At 38.5% G+C, this 16,280-nt stretch overlaps 1 protein-coding gene across 1 annotated transcript in view; it reads right to left on the reverse strand.

Annotated features, from left to right (window-relative positions):
- Positions 1-616: 616 nt before the first annotated feature.
- The window catches only part of fignl2 (fidgetin like2), a 62,263-nt gene continuing 46,599 nt past the window's right edge, over positions 617-16,280 (reverse strand). Inside the window, exons 2-3 of the mRNA XM_004911907.3 lie at positions 11,775-11,872; positions 617-9,910 (exon numbers count right to left, since the gene is read on the reverse strand). Of these exons, the coding sequence (XP_004911964.1) occupies positions 7,710-9,910; positions 11,775-11,778 (2,205 nt within the window). The 5' untranslated portion in view covers positions 11,779-11,872 and the 3' untranslated portion in view covers positions 617-7,709. The remainder of the gene's footprint in view (positions 9,911-11,774; positions 11,873-16,280) is intronic.

A 16,280-nucleotide genomic window follows, 5' to 3' on the forward strand; every position in this document is an offset into this window, starting at 1 on the left:
TCAAGCCTCTTTAAAGGGGAACTCCGGCTTCTGAACCAAAATTTGTTGAGAATATAAACCCCTAATATACCTATCACTGTAGTCTGTTCCTTCAAAAGGTATGAATAAATATAGTTTTTAAATGCTAAAAACCAGCTGCAAAACAGTTCTTCTCTTTCTACATTATTTGAAATTCTGGCAGGGGAGGAGGGACTAAAACATTGATGTTCTCCACAGCTTACAGACAGCATGCAGGAACTACATAACCCACAATGCAGTGTACTGTGATTTTCCTTTCCATATTGACATCACATGAGCAGGGAATTGTGGGATTTGGAAGATGCAGGCTGAAGGCAGGCTGAGGACAGTCTTAAAGTAGTCAGTAGCCAGATCAGCAGGAGAACATCTGGCCGGGCTTAGGTAACTGTTCCAAACCATATTATTACATTAAAAAGCATGAAAAGGCTGCATATGTTTAAAATGATATATATTACAAAGTGGCTTGAAATTATGTTTACTTTTCAAAAGCTTAAGGTGTGTTTGGGTGGAGTTCCCCTTTAAGAATTGTATAATTATATATGGAAACATGAAATCAAATAGAACAAGATATGTAAAGGGAAAAAAAAGTCACCAGGCATGAAGTTCACATAATCTCTTTAATACTGCGCAATACTTTCTTTTTTTAAATACAGTATTTTTGAGGTAGACCATTACAGCTCAAGAGCATCCCAACATTAAAAAGACATGAAATAAATACTTCATGTAAAATACTTTGCAGAATGAGGTAGAAATGGTTCCAGATGAGAATCTCCTATGAATACAGTACCACTTTTTGGAAAACTGACATCCAATTCGCTGTAGGACAAAGGAAATCCATGTGAGCAGAGAAGAGCTGATACAGCTGTGCATATGTCATGATAAAACCACCAGGGTACCAAAAGCAAGTTTTTTGTCATCTAAATGATGGGACCTATGCACTTTAGTGTGTGCTCAGGCTAATAGTGAAAACGGAAAGCACCCTGTGTGTATGCGACAGTCAGCACCCTGCATTGTAGTTCAACAGCAGCCAGACAACTGCAGGTTGGAGGCCTGATGTTTATGATCAAATAATTGTGGCACAATATATGTCTTAGTACTTTTCACATTGTTTTTCTCCTGAAAGTCCCTGCTGGTGCTGGGGGGAAAAATGCCCATTCCCTGAAGGGTGTCAATTTATGAGTTTCCTCCAGTTCTACCAACCTATAGCAACCATTTAGCAGGCAATATTTGCTGATCTGCTGTTTAGAAACAAACATTTAAATGGTTGCTATGGGTTACAAGACCTGCGGCAAAGAAATGCACAAAATGAGCATGTATAAACAAAAAGGTATACTGTTACAGGGGAATTTCAGCTTTACATTAGCTTTGGGTATGGTATTGATGGACCTATTCTAAGCAACTTCTCATTCGCTCTGCATAAATGATTTTGCCTAGTTTTTGATTTATTGGTTTTACTAATCTGCCTCCTATCCAGACTGCAACTGAAAATGCTACGTGGTTATCAGGACTCACATATTAACATACTTAGTTTTATTACTTTTTTATTACTTGTCATTCTTTTCAGCTCTATTCCATTCATCTTTCATACCGATTGTAAAACTTTTTCACAGTTGTTAATGAACCCGTAGCAAACAGATAACAGCCTGAGAGCGTCATAACAAAAACAAAAATAGTCCATAAACAACTGAAAAATTAAGACCAATTGCTGACTGTCTCAAAATGTTGCTGTCTACACCATACTAAAAGCTGAATGAAAGGCAAACAATTTAATACAAATTATTAACCATATTGAGCAGCAAGGCTATCTTTGGTATTGTAGACAATACAGAGAAGTTAATTGCGCTTGCTTATTATTATAGTTCCCCCACTTCAAGGACTCAACTTCCTGTGCTACAATTTATTTGCTCTAAGGGTGGTTATTTAATAATATGCTGTGTTGACTATAATTCTTATTTACGATTTCATTTTGCTGCAGCAGTAAGCTGAGACATTCTCTGGTATAGTAACAATGGTTTCTGTACTGGCTTTATAAAGGGTTGCCAGTCCAGTGGTGTGACCCAGTCATGTGAATGGCCTCAGGGCATGGGGTGCATGTTAAGCTTGAAATTTACAATAGAAAGTAATGAGAAAATGAAACTGCATTATACTTCTCTATCTGCGGCATTGCTTATGGCATATTGTCACACACAGAGGATGGCCACATCACAGTGTATCAATCCCAAGAACAAACGTTGATCAACACACCAAATAAATTGCTGAAATTAGTTATTTATTAAGCCTTCGGCAATAACAAGGCTCGATAAACAGATTCAGCCATAAGCTGTTCTTGAGATTGCTATCTGTTTGTGCTTGGGATTGCCCATATGCATACTGTATCAGTCTCTTCCAATGCTGCATGTCTCATCACTGTCAGGGATGGCATCAATATTTTGTACATCAGACTTTAAAGGCTTTGAAAAAACAGAAGACTCCATTACATTTCAATTGCTCTGAGACATCAGCAAATGATTAATGGCTCCTAATAAATCAAGTTCAAAGTGCGCACAAAGCATCCCCACTTGGCACCAGGAGGGCAGTGCTCCGTGAGTGCACAATAAAGCTGGGAAGGGGTGCACGGATCGCCCTAGCGACTCATATCATCCCTCCTGTAACAGAAAGCAAAGAACAATTCGGCAATAAAGACATACGGGATCATTTATTACAAGACCTGTTTATATTTCACAATGTAATGAGACATAATAGGAAACAGTAATAGCCCAGTTATTTCTGAGTACAAGCTCTGTGCGTCACAACTAAAAAAATGGCTGCTTGCTGGATTTCATATCTTATTGTGCTAGAAGTGTGGTAGATAATCGGCATTGGCATTCTCCATGTAGAGCCAAACAGTACCCAACAGAAATTAGACATTGCGATCGCAGTAATTCTTTACCAGAATATCATACAACCCCCAATGCAGAGTTTTAATAGGAATCTCTAGCTAACTCTGTCATTGTTCCTATACCAAAGGATGAATACATTGTACAAATATACATCTGTTACTATACCACTCTTCTCCACATACACAACTGTACAGAGCTGTGACAAGTGTACACTAGTAAATGGCAGTTAGAGAGAAGGCAGTGTTTCAGCGGTTTAAAAGCAATTTCCATTCACTCCTGTGACAAGGGTGGTGATCACTGCACATGAAATGTTATCATTTTTATAACAACAAATGAAGTTTTAAAATAAAAACATGGATATGTATTAACCCTTTGGCACCATGCATTTCTTACAGATGCATTATTGCCCTGGGGAAAGTATATTGTTACTGAATAACACTGTTACATACTGAGGGCTATGGCACACAGCCTATTGTTGCCCCACAGACAGCTACAAAACGCGTGCAATCGCTTCTTATTTTTTTTAATGGTAATTGTCCAGACCTGTGAGTGCATTCATGCTTCCAGGCGATTGCCATTGATGTCAATATTGTGCTTTGTCACCAGCTCTCGGAGCTATTAATCACCTAAGTGACAAAATGCTGTGTGCCATAGTCTTGAATGTTTATTTTAACGGGGTCGTTCACCTTTAAATTCATTTTTAGTATGATGTATTCTAAGACAGTTTGCAAGTGGTCTTCCTTTCTTATTATTTGTGTTTTTTTTTAATTATCTCTCAGTAGTTCTCCAGTATGGAATTTCAGCAGCTAAATAGTCGCTAGGGTCCAATTTAAGCTAGCATCCAGCCAGTGGTTTAGAGATACAGAGGAATATGAATGGAGGAGGGCCTAAATAGAAAGATAAGCAATAAAAAGTAATAATAACAATACAATCATAGCCTCATATAGCAATGTTTGCTGGGGTCAGTGGCACCCTTTTTGAAAGCTTGAACCAGAAGAGGAAGGCAAATAATTCCAAAACTATAAAATAGAAAAAATTATGAGCAACTGAAAAGTTGCTAAAAACAGGCCATTCTATAACAAACTAAAGGCTGGCATAAAGGCAAACCACCCCTTTAAGATGAACTTTCCTTTTCAAAGTATGCTTTCACACAGGTGTAAAATCTTGTTAATACTATGCTGGAAAATATCTGCTACTTGGTAAGAAGGGTTAATGCATGTATCATGTATCAGGTTATGGGCGCATGGAACACCAGTCAGATCAGTACAGTTTTTTTATGGCCATTAGATGAGCTAATGATGTTGGTGTCTAGGGGGTAATGCCTCAGCTCAGGCACACAACATGGCAGCTGTCAATAGGAATAAATGCAAATAAGCAGAAAAGGAATGTGCTGTGCACGCAGTATCCCTTGCACTCACACTCACAAATGAAGGGAAACTAAAGCAAGCCTAATTATAGATGGAATTTCTCTATAAGATGGTAGCAATATAGAAAACAAACAAGGTGCCATTGTTTAGCTAATGGCAAGGAGAATTAAAGGAAGGGAGATAGCCTATAACAATTTTAGCAGTGTTAGCCACAAACAGTTGGAAACCATTACACTGACAAAGACAGTATTGTTGGGAAGTGCTTTGCTTCTCACACAAACTGCTTGGAGTCAAACAGAAAGCTTGTGTTTCATTGCAAGATAAGCCTTGTTTCTGCCAATAGAGACTTCTGCTGCATGATGCATTCATTTCCTGGCCCTAAATGCAAAGCTCAGGCCTCTCAATTAGAGAATTACATTCAATTTAATAGTCACGGGCCTGCTGCTGTTCACAGATTTATGGGAAAACCCAATGGAGAAAAAACACAGGGTTGCTACTTCTGAAGAGTTGCTTAAAAAAATAATAATAATAATTAACTAGTTGTTTTGTTATATTCATTACATCTGTTTATACACTTAAATAAATTTTGCAGAGCCAACTCAAGAAAGAAAAGGGGGAATCACATCTGATGGAGGAGGAATAAAAGAATCAGGGGATCCAAGTGTTTATATATAAATAATGCACCCTTTGAATGTTTATCTATGTTATCCTCACAATGGGCCCCTCTGATGCTGGAGGCAGTGGCCCTCTCTATCCCCAGAATTCATGGAATAGTAAGAGAATGATTTAGCAGTGGTTCTAAAAGTTTCCCAAACCAGCTGGGCACAAGGGACCTGTTAGGTCACAGCACAACTACAGAGACTCTGGACTTGGCCGGAGATGGGTGTAACCTATCAGAAAATGGCCAAAGTAGAGGAAGTCAGTGGTAAGGCAGATCGGAACATGTTCTAGCCAGATCTTATAAAACCAGTGTTGGGAACTATGAGCATTGAGCAACATCATAAAGAAAATCGGTGAAAAACCGATGGAACCAACCTCATTTTGGCACTGTGTAGGCATGTGATGAGCTGTATTTACAAACAATACAATCAGAAAACTGCGGCATTAGGAATAACCTTTACATATGCTATAGGCAGACTGCTTCAACTTGTACAGTATCTTTGGTTTGAGTCAATGAAAATACAAGCATTACATATTTTAAATTGTTTTTTTTTTCTCCTAATCGTACAAGAGGAAAGGGGGAAAGGGATTATATATGTACATTAAAACTATTAGAAATTTCTATCACAATGTTTTCAAATCATATTCCTTAACAAACTTTGGTTTAAAGAGAAAATGTATTTACACAGAAAAATAAAGCATTAACAGAGCGAGAAGCCTCTGAAAAATGAGTAAACAATTTAGGAGAGATGCATCACCTCTAAAGTTGGGAAATGTAACTGTCTGAGTACCGAAGTGGCCTGGAACATGTTACAGGACAAGCTGTAGGTACTATCAACCCTTTATTAGTTTGGGACATACTATCCTTTGGCTTTCATTGTATCTACTCCAGTGCAAAAAAGAACACTGGGGGGCTCATTTACTAAGATTGTGCATGTTCAAGAGCTGTTTCCCAGAATGCAGTTTGTTTGCTCCTGCCACAAGCCAATAAAAAAAGACATTGCTAGGACCCCAGATGCATCTGTTCGGGCAGCCCTATTCTCACGGACTAGTGCAAAGTACCAGACCCTTTACACATTGGTAGGTAACCACTGTGCTGTTATCTAACCAAACATGGAAGCGACTGCCCATCATTAGTAAATCAGCCCCTGTATTCCTACGAAACTTTGGTATATCATCTTTTGATTCAGACTTTAAAGAGTTCTTTGGTCATTCTGTCAGTTTGCATCTTATATGGCAAGACGCAGATTTCGTTTTAAAGCAATAGTTTATTAATTAAAAGGCTTTGAGAGGCCGTACCCAGCAGAAGTATTGCTAGGTGGCAACATCTGGAAGAATTAAAAGGTTATCTCCTACCTTTCTTATTATAAATGATCACCTAGACTTGGCATGTTAGAGTCATGGCCCCTTAGTAGTTGGTAGCAATATCTGCAACCAGAACTCAACTGGGGTATAACATACCTGAATTCTAGATTGGTGATGTGTTAATACTGATAAACTGAATAAAGTTTTGCCAAGCAGTACTAAAGGGATCATTTATACCTGTACTGTCTAATCATAAGTAGGTCCAAATGTATATTGCTCCCTATCAATCCCAGTAAAATAAAGCCCAAGGAAAGTAGTGGCACATTGTGAGATATGGTCAATAAAAGCTATAAAACGGCACAACAGCAAATCCCAGTTGTAAACAAAGACTGAGCTGTCAAATCCCCTATGGTTTTTTTGTCTTACAAAAAAAAAAAAAGAAAAAGAAAGGCTTTGCCATAGGAGGCCAGGTCCTGGCGAGACAATAAAATAATACTTCTCAGGACTTCCATTCAAAACAGAATTACAAGAACATCCAAAAAGTGGTACTGAAAGTATGTCAACCTACCGTGCAATTAACATGTTTGAAAATTCAACACTACAATAACAACGTATAAAAAAATAAAATAAAACCGACTTTGTGGGATCTTTGTGTTCCTGATAGTGTGAGTGAGAGCATTTACAATACATTCAACGTTAAATTCTTGCAATCATTTCAAGTACTTTTTTTTTTTGCGGTCTCTAACTCTGTGATCTTCATGAGAATGTTGAGTTCAATAGACACATTCCTTTGGAGGTAAATATTTCCTGAGTATTTAGAACATAAAAAGACTACACAATAAAAAAACAGAAAAAAAAATGAAGAAAAAACAAACAAACCCTAAAATTAGTTAGCAGTGTACTTCTCTTTCCATCCCTTCTTAGTTGTTGGATCTTGAGCCTCATGTTTCCATGTTGTGTTGGTGCCTGGTCACCTAAATGATACTAAGAGTAATATGGTTCCCCAAATTGCCATGAAGGGGCTGCTTAATAAAATCATGTTTGATGTAAACCAGCAATTAAGGTCACCCAGTGGAAAGAAGACCTTAACAACATATTTGCAGAACATCCAAACACCTCTTTGTGAAATCACATTGGTACTGCCAATATTTGGCGATAAATAGAAGGTATCCTGAGAACAGTATAGAGCTACTTTGACAGATTTTGAAATGTGTAGAAAAAAAAAAATCACCTTTCAAAAGTTTTTTTCCTCTGCATAACATTTAACAGAGCGGATATATCTATACATATATGTATACATATATACACAGATGTAAAAAGATGCCCGTTACTTGACATCCGGCTGTCATGTTAGGATTTTTATGGTAGAGAAACAAAAACATGTTGTGAACCTGTTTCCAGGCAGAGGTCTCACACACGCACACACAACTAAAACAACACCAGTGTAGAGTCATATTGTTCCATCAGAGTCATTTGACTGTTAGTGTCTTGAACCGTACATTTTATTCCATTCCACGTACAAGTCCAGTTGCTTCTGAGAGGTACTGGCTCGGAGTTTACAAAATGCTCCTTCAAAGTCTTTGTAGGATGTTGGCTGTAGCTGTCCTGAAATACTGTGAAGATGATTGGCTCCGGCCTGCTGACAAAGCTGAATCAGCTCATTGCCTGAATAGCCCTCTGTGTGTTGGACAAGCAATGCCATTTCCCTTTCACTAAGGCAGTAGTTTTGTTGGGCCAAGGTGTGATGGAGGATCTGCCTCCTGGCTAGGCTATCTGGAGGCGAAATGTAAAATTTCTTTGCAAACCTGTGGTGTGCATCTTCATCAATATCATCGGGCATTTGGGAAGTCCCAATGAAAATGATGTTATCATCAGATGAGGTAGCTATGTTATCTAAGAAGGAAATAAGCTGAGATTTAAGATTGCTCAAATGTGTATTTTCCTCATTAACGTGAACAGAAAGGAGTAGGTCAATTTCACTAATGAAAACAACAGTAGGCTGGTGACAGCTTGCCATGTACAGCACAGTCTCCAAGATTTTTTCACTTTCATTCTTCCACTTGGAAAGAAGAACAGTGCTGTTGAGTTTAAGCAACGTTGACCCAAGCTGAGTGGCAATGCACCTACTCAGCAGTGTTTTCCCTGCCCCCGAAGGACCAAATAACAAGATACTTTTTGGTGGCCTGTTAGTTCCTGTGTAGGCACCGGGCCTCAAGATAGGCCATACCAATTCTTCTTCAATCACAGCCTTCACGGATGCATGGCCAGCAATATCTGTCCACTGCACAGGGGGGGCACAGTCAACAATTTCATTATTAACAAGCTCCAGGATTAGAGGATCCATGTTTTTTATACGATCTTCTGAAGAATTGCAAAACATTGTCTGTTTTATCCCTGGAACTTGCATTCTCTGTGCAAAAACATGGCCTGGCTCATTACCTCTATGCTCACCATTTAGTACTGTGGGGGTGAATTTTCCAAATGTTTCGCTAGATCTCAATGGTCTTTCTTCATTAAATGTTGGTGAGATCATTACTTTCATTGATTGGCTGTTATATTTTCCTACTTGCTCTTCTTCTACTTGGCGCTTTCCAGATTTAAAGGCCACCTGTTGTGTTTCTCCATTGCGACTGAAGCCATTGCCTCTGCAATCATTTGGAACACTATCAGATATTGGAAATGAAGCATCTGAGGTAGACTTTGGTTGCTCATAGCTGTACTTTCTATACCTGCCCTCGCTTTCTTCTGCTGCTGTCATGTCAAAAGCTTTTCTTTTCAAGGAATTCGCAGTTTCTGTGCTAAGAGGAGGGACTGACAATGGTGTTAATGTAGAACTTTGGTAAGCATAACCAGGGACCATCGGGGGCCTTGATGATGTGGTATGCGGTGGAAGAGGTGTAGGAGCAGCAATACCAGATGGCAAATAACCTGAAGGATGAGTTGGATGCATTCCACCATATCCAGGACCAATGGCAGGCTGAGCTGGGTAACCACTTGAGCTGTAGTTGTATAATGAGCCTGAAGAGCTGTATCCATGAACCAGAGCTGGTGATGCATGTGCTGGCTGAAGTCCTGAGCTGTGAAGAGATGCGGGATGGGTAGGTGGAAGTGCTGAGTTTGGTTGACTGCAGTAGCCTGATGGAAGGTAGGTGCCACTGTAGGTTGAGGTATAATCTTGGGGAGCCACAAGACCACCTGTTGAGTTTGGCCCTGCACATGTACTACCTGGGTAAATGGGGTCAGGAAGGTTACCAGATGCTACCGTTGGGCTAGCCAGTCCAACTGGACCATTGCCTGATTTAGAGCCAGCCAAGCTATCATGTATGGAGTTCACTGTATAAGAATTCTCAGACCCGTGTGACATCTGCCAAGTCTCAATGTCCCCCTTTTGTCCATTAACCGGGCCAAAGGCTCCATCTGTGTAGGAATTTAGCGTAGAACGCTCATATGGTGAGTCCAGGACCCCAGAGTATTTCTCTGCATATCTCTTCAAGAGATTAGAGGCAGTCAGTGCAGATATATCATCATTGGCCCAAGCATAATTTAACCTTTGCCTGCTGTTGTGAAATACATCTGATTTGTGAGCTGGAGACGAGGTGGTAGATGAGACATCAAGGTGCTGCTCTGGCCACTGGTTCAGGGGCTGGGCATGCTCCGGTGTCCAGTGCATCTTCAAGAGAGCTGACAGATTAAAAAAAAAAAGCAAATGTCAATAGATCTGTTTGTTACTAACAAGACATGACAGTACCAATGCCTACAATATAACACAACAATCCAGTCATTTCAGTTCCGGCTAATAACGAAAATAGCAGACACTTCAGCAGACCTGAAGTGTAAAATGCTGCCCAAATATTTGGAGGTTCTTTTGTTTATACATTTTAAAAACATTTTACACTTAAACATTTTTGTAAAAGGCCAAATGAATAGAAATTTGAGCAACATATCTCACAATTAACAAGGAAATCGTTATACTGAACCCAGGATCTGACACTGATGTAAGGAACAAGGAGCCACAAAAATGAGCCACAAAGACTGCAATAAATGAAATGGAATCACTTTCACACCGGCTAGGAAATTTGAATTTAAATCAAGTGCACAACAACGGTAAAAGTTTTCCCAATATGGACAAAAAAAGTAGCTTTGTGTTAGAACCCCAGTGGGGAAATGTAGGGAAATTAAGAACAAACAAAAACAATTACGCTTTACAATCCTTCAATAGACTAATTACATGGATAATTTAAACGTGCATAGCATTAAAGACCTTTTTGAAGGTGTCCCTTTTTGTTGTTGTAAACTATTTTCTACTAGCGGATGTCACATTGCAGTTTCTACAAAATGGGCACAAAGAAAAAATTGTACAAAGGAAAAATTCTTTACAAATGTGGATATTTTTCCTGTTAATGGTTATTATTGCATTGTCCCAAAAACTCTGGACTGATGACCAAGGATTTGAAAAAAGAAAGGTTAAATAAGTATAATTAGATGATGAGAAGACACAAGAATGGTGTGCTTGTGTTAGGAGTGTTAAAATGCCCATTTCATGCAAAGTGATTGAATATCTAATATCTCATATACTTCAAATATCCTATCTATAAATAATAACGTGGGTGATACAGTTCCTGCCATAATTATACAGTTATGAGAAAAAAAACAGTGGGGATTTCATTCAATGTAAATACACAAGGCAAAAGGTCATAAGCTTTGATAAATGTCACAAAATGAAGCTGACCAACACGGGCAGATTAAAGTTGCTGATTCAAACCAACATGGCAGCTTAATTGCCTGTGTATGGGCCTTCCTAATCTTTCTCTCTGAAAATTGGTCAGATATCTATCTGGCAGGAGATGATCTTTGATGCAGTCCTCTCCCAACAGCTTGTATTGGCATCCATTATGATCAGATTGTTATCCCAAGAGCCAAATGATCGGATCAGCTTGATATAGCAGATCTTCAGGTGTATGGCTACCTGTAGTTTAGTTCTGATATCTCAATGGTTAAAAATGTAACAATACTATATTTTGACTATGGCATTAATGTTGTAAGGTGAAATACCCCTAACTATATCTGATTAGAACATACTAGAGGCATGGGATACTTGTCATTCATTAGTTGTAGTTAAATCTCTCAGCTTCATGCCTACATGGCCTCCCACTGGATCACATGGTCATTGCACTATAGAAATAAATTGCAATTGTCCATGATATGCAGCATTTACCAGCTTCCCTTTGTACAGCTAAACTTTAACATCATGACTAATTCCCATGGAACAGTGATCCTTAGGGGTTTAGCTATATAAAACGTCACCTTGAACTGACTTGTATTAAGGAAAGAGGTCCTAGTTAATGGGTTCATAGCTAGCCCTCATTTTAGAGATGAATAAATGCACTGGTATATTCTAAGCATTCGTCTACCCACAAAAAAAACCCCTTAGTGGTTCAATTGAATACAGCTATCTTTCCTCCCAATAACTCCCAACCACAGTTATTAGATGGGAACAAGGAGTGCACAATAACCGTGTGTTAATGCTAAAGTGGAAAATGCTTACCCATTAAATCAATATTTATTTATCTGATTGAAATGCATTTCCTGATGTAAACAATCAGCTTCGAAATCACAAGTTGGCGTCAGCTGCAAACCGCAGATCTGCAGAGAGAAACACATATGTATTATAATACTTTCACGTCAGAGAGAAATATTCCAATGCGACTCGGGCGGTCTAACTTTTCCTATGTGAATCCCTTTGGAATACAACATAAAGATCACTTCATCCCCAGTTATTAATAGAGCGCTAGGAAGGAACACAACACAATAACAACCATCGTTTGCTGTTAAATGTGCATTTGCGTGCATGTATATGTAAATAGATGAATAAATCTATTTATAAGTAAATATAGACACACACACATAACAGTAAGCAGAGGATTCACACAGGGAGTTGCACATAATGCCCTTTATTTAGATGTTCACTGACGTCTTGTGGTGCTCTACAATCTGCCTGGGGACAGTGTGTGCAACACTTCAGTGTGTATCAGGGCATCTAAATGATAGGCATTTGATCAGCAAATCCCTCTGTGCATTCTCTGATTTTCAGTATATATTTCTACTGACCTGGCACCAGTTATTTGTAAAGAGGTTATTCCCTTAATAGCTGGAGGCTTTTAACCCTTTGGCTACATTTACCCTATTCATTCCAGCCCATTTCCTTTGTGAGCAGGAAGAAGTGTGCAACCCACGGAACACAGAGAAGAGCCCAGATTTCTATCAGTACCTTACATGGTCTTTTGTGTCATACTCACAGCCAGGGGAACATTTACCACTAAGCTCAGAAACTATGTTGTACAAAGCAACTATGTTGTACAAAGCACCATGGGGCATTTATCAATCTTTGCGCTGATTGTGATCACATTTTTTTTGCGGAGATTGTATTTTTCCCCCCAAAAATAAAAATCTTGATGCCTAAAACCTGCCTAAGTTTGTATTATTTTCAAAAATAGCAGCACTGATTGTAATAACAAGGGAAACATAGATAGTCTCATACACAAGAAATATACCTGCAGGGGTCTTTTTGGGAACCAAGTAGTAGAATACTGTGTCTACACAAAGGTCACAAATACAGTACCTGATATACAAAATGATCCGAATTACATCTATCTCCCATACACTTCATTTTAATTAAATAATTCACATTTTTAAAAATCATTTATATTTGTCTCTGTAATAATAACACAGAACCTTGTACCTGATTCCAGCTAAGCTATAATTAATCCTTACTGGAGGCAAAACAATCCTATTGGGTTTATTTAATGTTTAAATGATTTTAGTAGGAGATTCAAATTACTTAAATGCCCCTTATCTGGAAAACCCCAGGTCCTTGGCATTCTGTATAACAGGTCCCATACCTGTAGCATACACATCCAGGTTTTAAGATGACATTATTTTAGGGTGGTGCCTTTGCAAAACCAACATATAACTTCATGTCTTAGCTTAGACTTCATACAGTACATGATTTGCCTAAAATTATGTATACAATTAAATCTGGGAGAATCTAAAAACTGCATTCATTTCCCCATAACTTGCCTTAAGAGAACATCAAAGCACTATTAGCTTGTATAGAACTTTGGAGTTCTAATTATTAAATCTGATGCTTCCCTAAACTATTACTGTAAACAGCATAAACTGCATCTTAAATAAAAAAATATATATTAAAGGCGAAGTTCACCTCTGTATATTGGTCCAGGAAAGAGCGAAGCAGGCAAGAATTATTTCCATGTGAAGGAGAGTACAAAGCTTACTAACTGTGTCCAATCAAATGCGCACTTCACTGCATGACAATGGAATTTTCTTTGCTGATCTTAATAGAAGTGAATCAAAGTGTATCTTTATATGATAATGTTATTGCTGCCTCAATATTAAGCTATGACACATCTATGTATATCTCTACATAGCTTTATATAGCTCTATATACACAGATGTGTATTTCTATGCAACTGACACACAGATACACAGTACTGTTAGCTGTAACTAAAATTAATGTCCATGGAGTAAAACTGCAGAAAATAGGAAGCCCAAACCCAATGTTAGTCAATAGTGACTTTATTCTGTGATTAGTACTTTGAAACTACAGAAATCTGTTTATTTAGGTTCTGTGGAACAGTCAACGTTTATAAAGGAAAGCCAGTGTTCTGATTAACAGCATGATAAACTCGCAGAATTTAAAATTCCCAGATTATACGAGAATTAGAAATGATTGAAGAATTAGGAATGATATGAGCATTAGAAAATATATAAGAATTAGAAAATGTATGAGAATTTGAAATGATATGAGAATTTGAAATGATATGAGAATTTGAAATCATAGGAGAATTAGAAATCCAGCCTGTGGCGCTTATAAGATTTACTGTAACTGTATTTATCCTTTTAAAAGATTTCATTTATATTTCTGCCAGCGCCTCAAGAGTCTCGTTATAAGCCTTAAACTAACGTTCCACCAGCCAAAAAAAAAAATGCCTTTGTTCTACTGGGATTTAATTAGAAATCATTTTTGTCAATTGAAAGACCTTCACTTGGTTTGTGGCTCCTTCCACAGAATACACATAGAACAAAGCAAATAATCAAATCAGCATGTAGGAATGTTAATCACACATCAATGTCTGCAGGATAAGTAACTTTAATTGCACCGTTTCTCTGCCGATCAGTTTCCCTTCTAACTAATGAACAGAGACAAGATTGAGAAACTTGCTGAGGGCAAAACAAATTCCAAATTTTGGTGGTAGCTGGAGCCTCCATCCCCCTCTCACTTTTGCCACTTTGTTGCTTATATTACATGCATACTGATCTGTTCCTGCTCACAAAGTATTTCTAGCCCTCTGGCTAGGGGCTGTGGATAAGTTCTGGCTTTCCCAACATCTGCATCTGCACGTCCCTGTGGACCTATTGTTGCCCTTCAGCGTATGTTCTCCTTTCCCTTCTTTCATATAGACCATGGGGATAGTAAAGCTTGGGGGGTTGGGAGGTACCAGAGTACTATTCACTGACAGAGCTGCTTTTAAGCCACTTTGTGGCTAGAGCACAATTAGATTACCTAATGCATTAATTGACTTATACAGGATCACGGCTTTCATTTTGGCTACTAAAATTACACAAGAGGATTCCAAGGAGCAGCTCTGCGGGGCTTTATCCAGCAAGCCAAACACTGATGTGCCATTATTAAGCGTGCCGCAGATAGGTAAACGCTTATTAGTGATGGCAAACTGTTTCTTCCGAATAGCTCTATTTTCATGAAAATGAGGGCAGATTTTTCAATTGATTCCCCCCCCCCCTCCTTTAAAACACTCAGTGCTTTAAGAAACGGTTAGATCTTTTAGAATTGGCCTTTCATGCTGTTGTACCAAGTTTCTCATACAAGTGGGGAGCTATCTGGGAACTGGGACAAAACAGAACCTCCCTATAAAATCCTAAGGATTTAATAATGGGACCAAGACGAGCGTATAGCTTTTTTTCTACCCTAAACATTTGGACTTTTTTTTTTCATTTATTACACTTAGTTTTTAACTGTGTTTTAAGAATTTGTTGTTGAATAAATTCTTCAATGAAATTAAATAATAACAATTACAGTCAACACAGAGCTACAGAATAACAGAACGGCAGTTTCCAAACTGTTTGGGGCAGTGTCTCTTTACTCTCCTAGATACACCCAAAAGCCCAATTTAATGGTGGATGAGTTTTGGGGTGAACACTTATTTGCTGCCCAATATACACCTACATATATTTTAATGGCGAACCACAAAATGTTTTAGTATAAGTGTGTTATCAGCTAAAGTACTGGACAAATATTGGACCTTGAAAAAGTAGAAGCTTGAACCAAACAAGTTTTTAAACAACTTTATGGCAGTTGATCCCTAAATATACTAGTTCCCTGCTATGGCAACCTTACCCCTATTTCAAAAACCAAAAATGGGCAATTGGTGGCCTATCCAGATGTTGCTGAACTAGGACAATGTTCAAAGGGGATCCCATGTCCAACTCATACACTAAAACCAATGTCTTGCTGTATACCAGTTTCATTCCACAGGAATATATATCACCAATAACACCTGGCATACTATTATTTTCAGCCTGTTTGGGTTCACACACCACACTGTAAGAAGAAGCATTTAGTTGTGCATCTAACCCATTACAATGTGCCTGCTGAGATGCCAAATTTGACATCCTGGGGCTTATCTGAAGTCCTGCGGAGTGCTGACACAGAACATAACACAAAGGAGAAAAGACCAGGGATGCATTTCAGGCAGTGTATAGAGAATACAGAGCATTTGTATATATATGTGGGTGCCTGCGTATATAGTGCTGTGTAATGAGGTCATGTTCCATAGTCAGCTATTTTGTCACTATTGTTTTGATGACTTTGTAATGTCAATCTGCCCCTATGACTTGCCCAGACTTGCACAGATTCTTCTTTTGTACAATTGGCCCATTATGGACTGAACTGCACAATCATTTTATGAGTGATATGGCCCCCGAAACAAAAAAACGATTAATTTCAGCAGTCAAT

This window comes from Xenopus tropicalis, chromosome 2 (genome assembly GCF_000004195.4).
Source record: "Xenopus tropicalis strain Nigerian chromosome 2, UCB_Xtro_10.0, whole genome shotgun sequence".
In the NCBI taxonomy this organism is placed as follows: Eukaryota; Metazoa; Chordata; class Amphibia; order Anura; family Pipidae; genus Xenopus; species Xenopus tropicalis.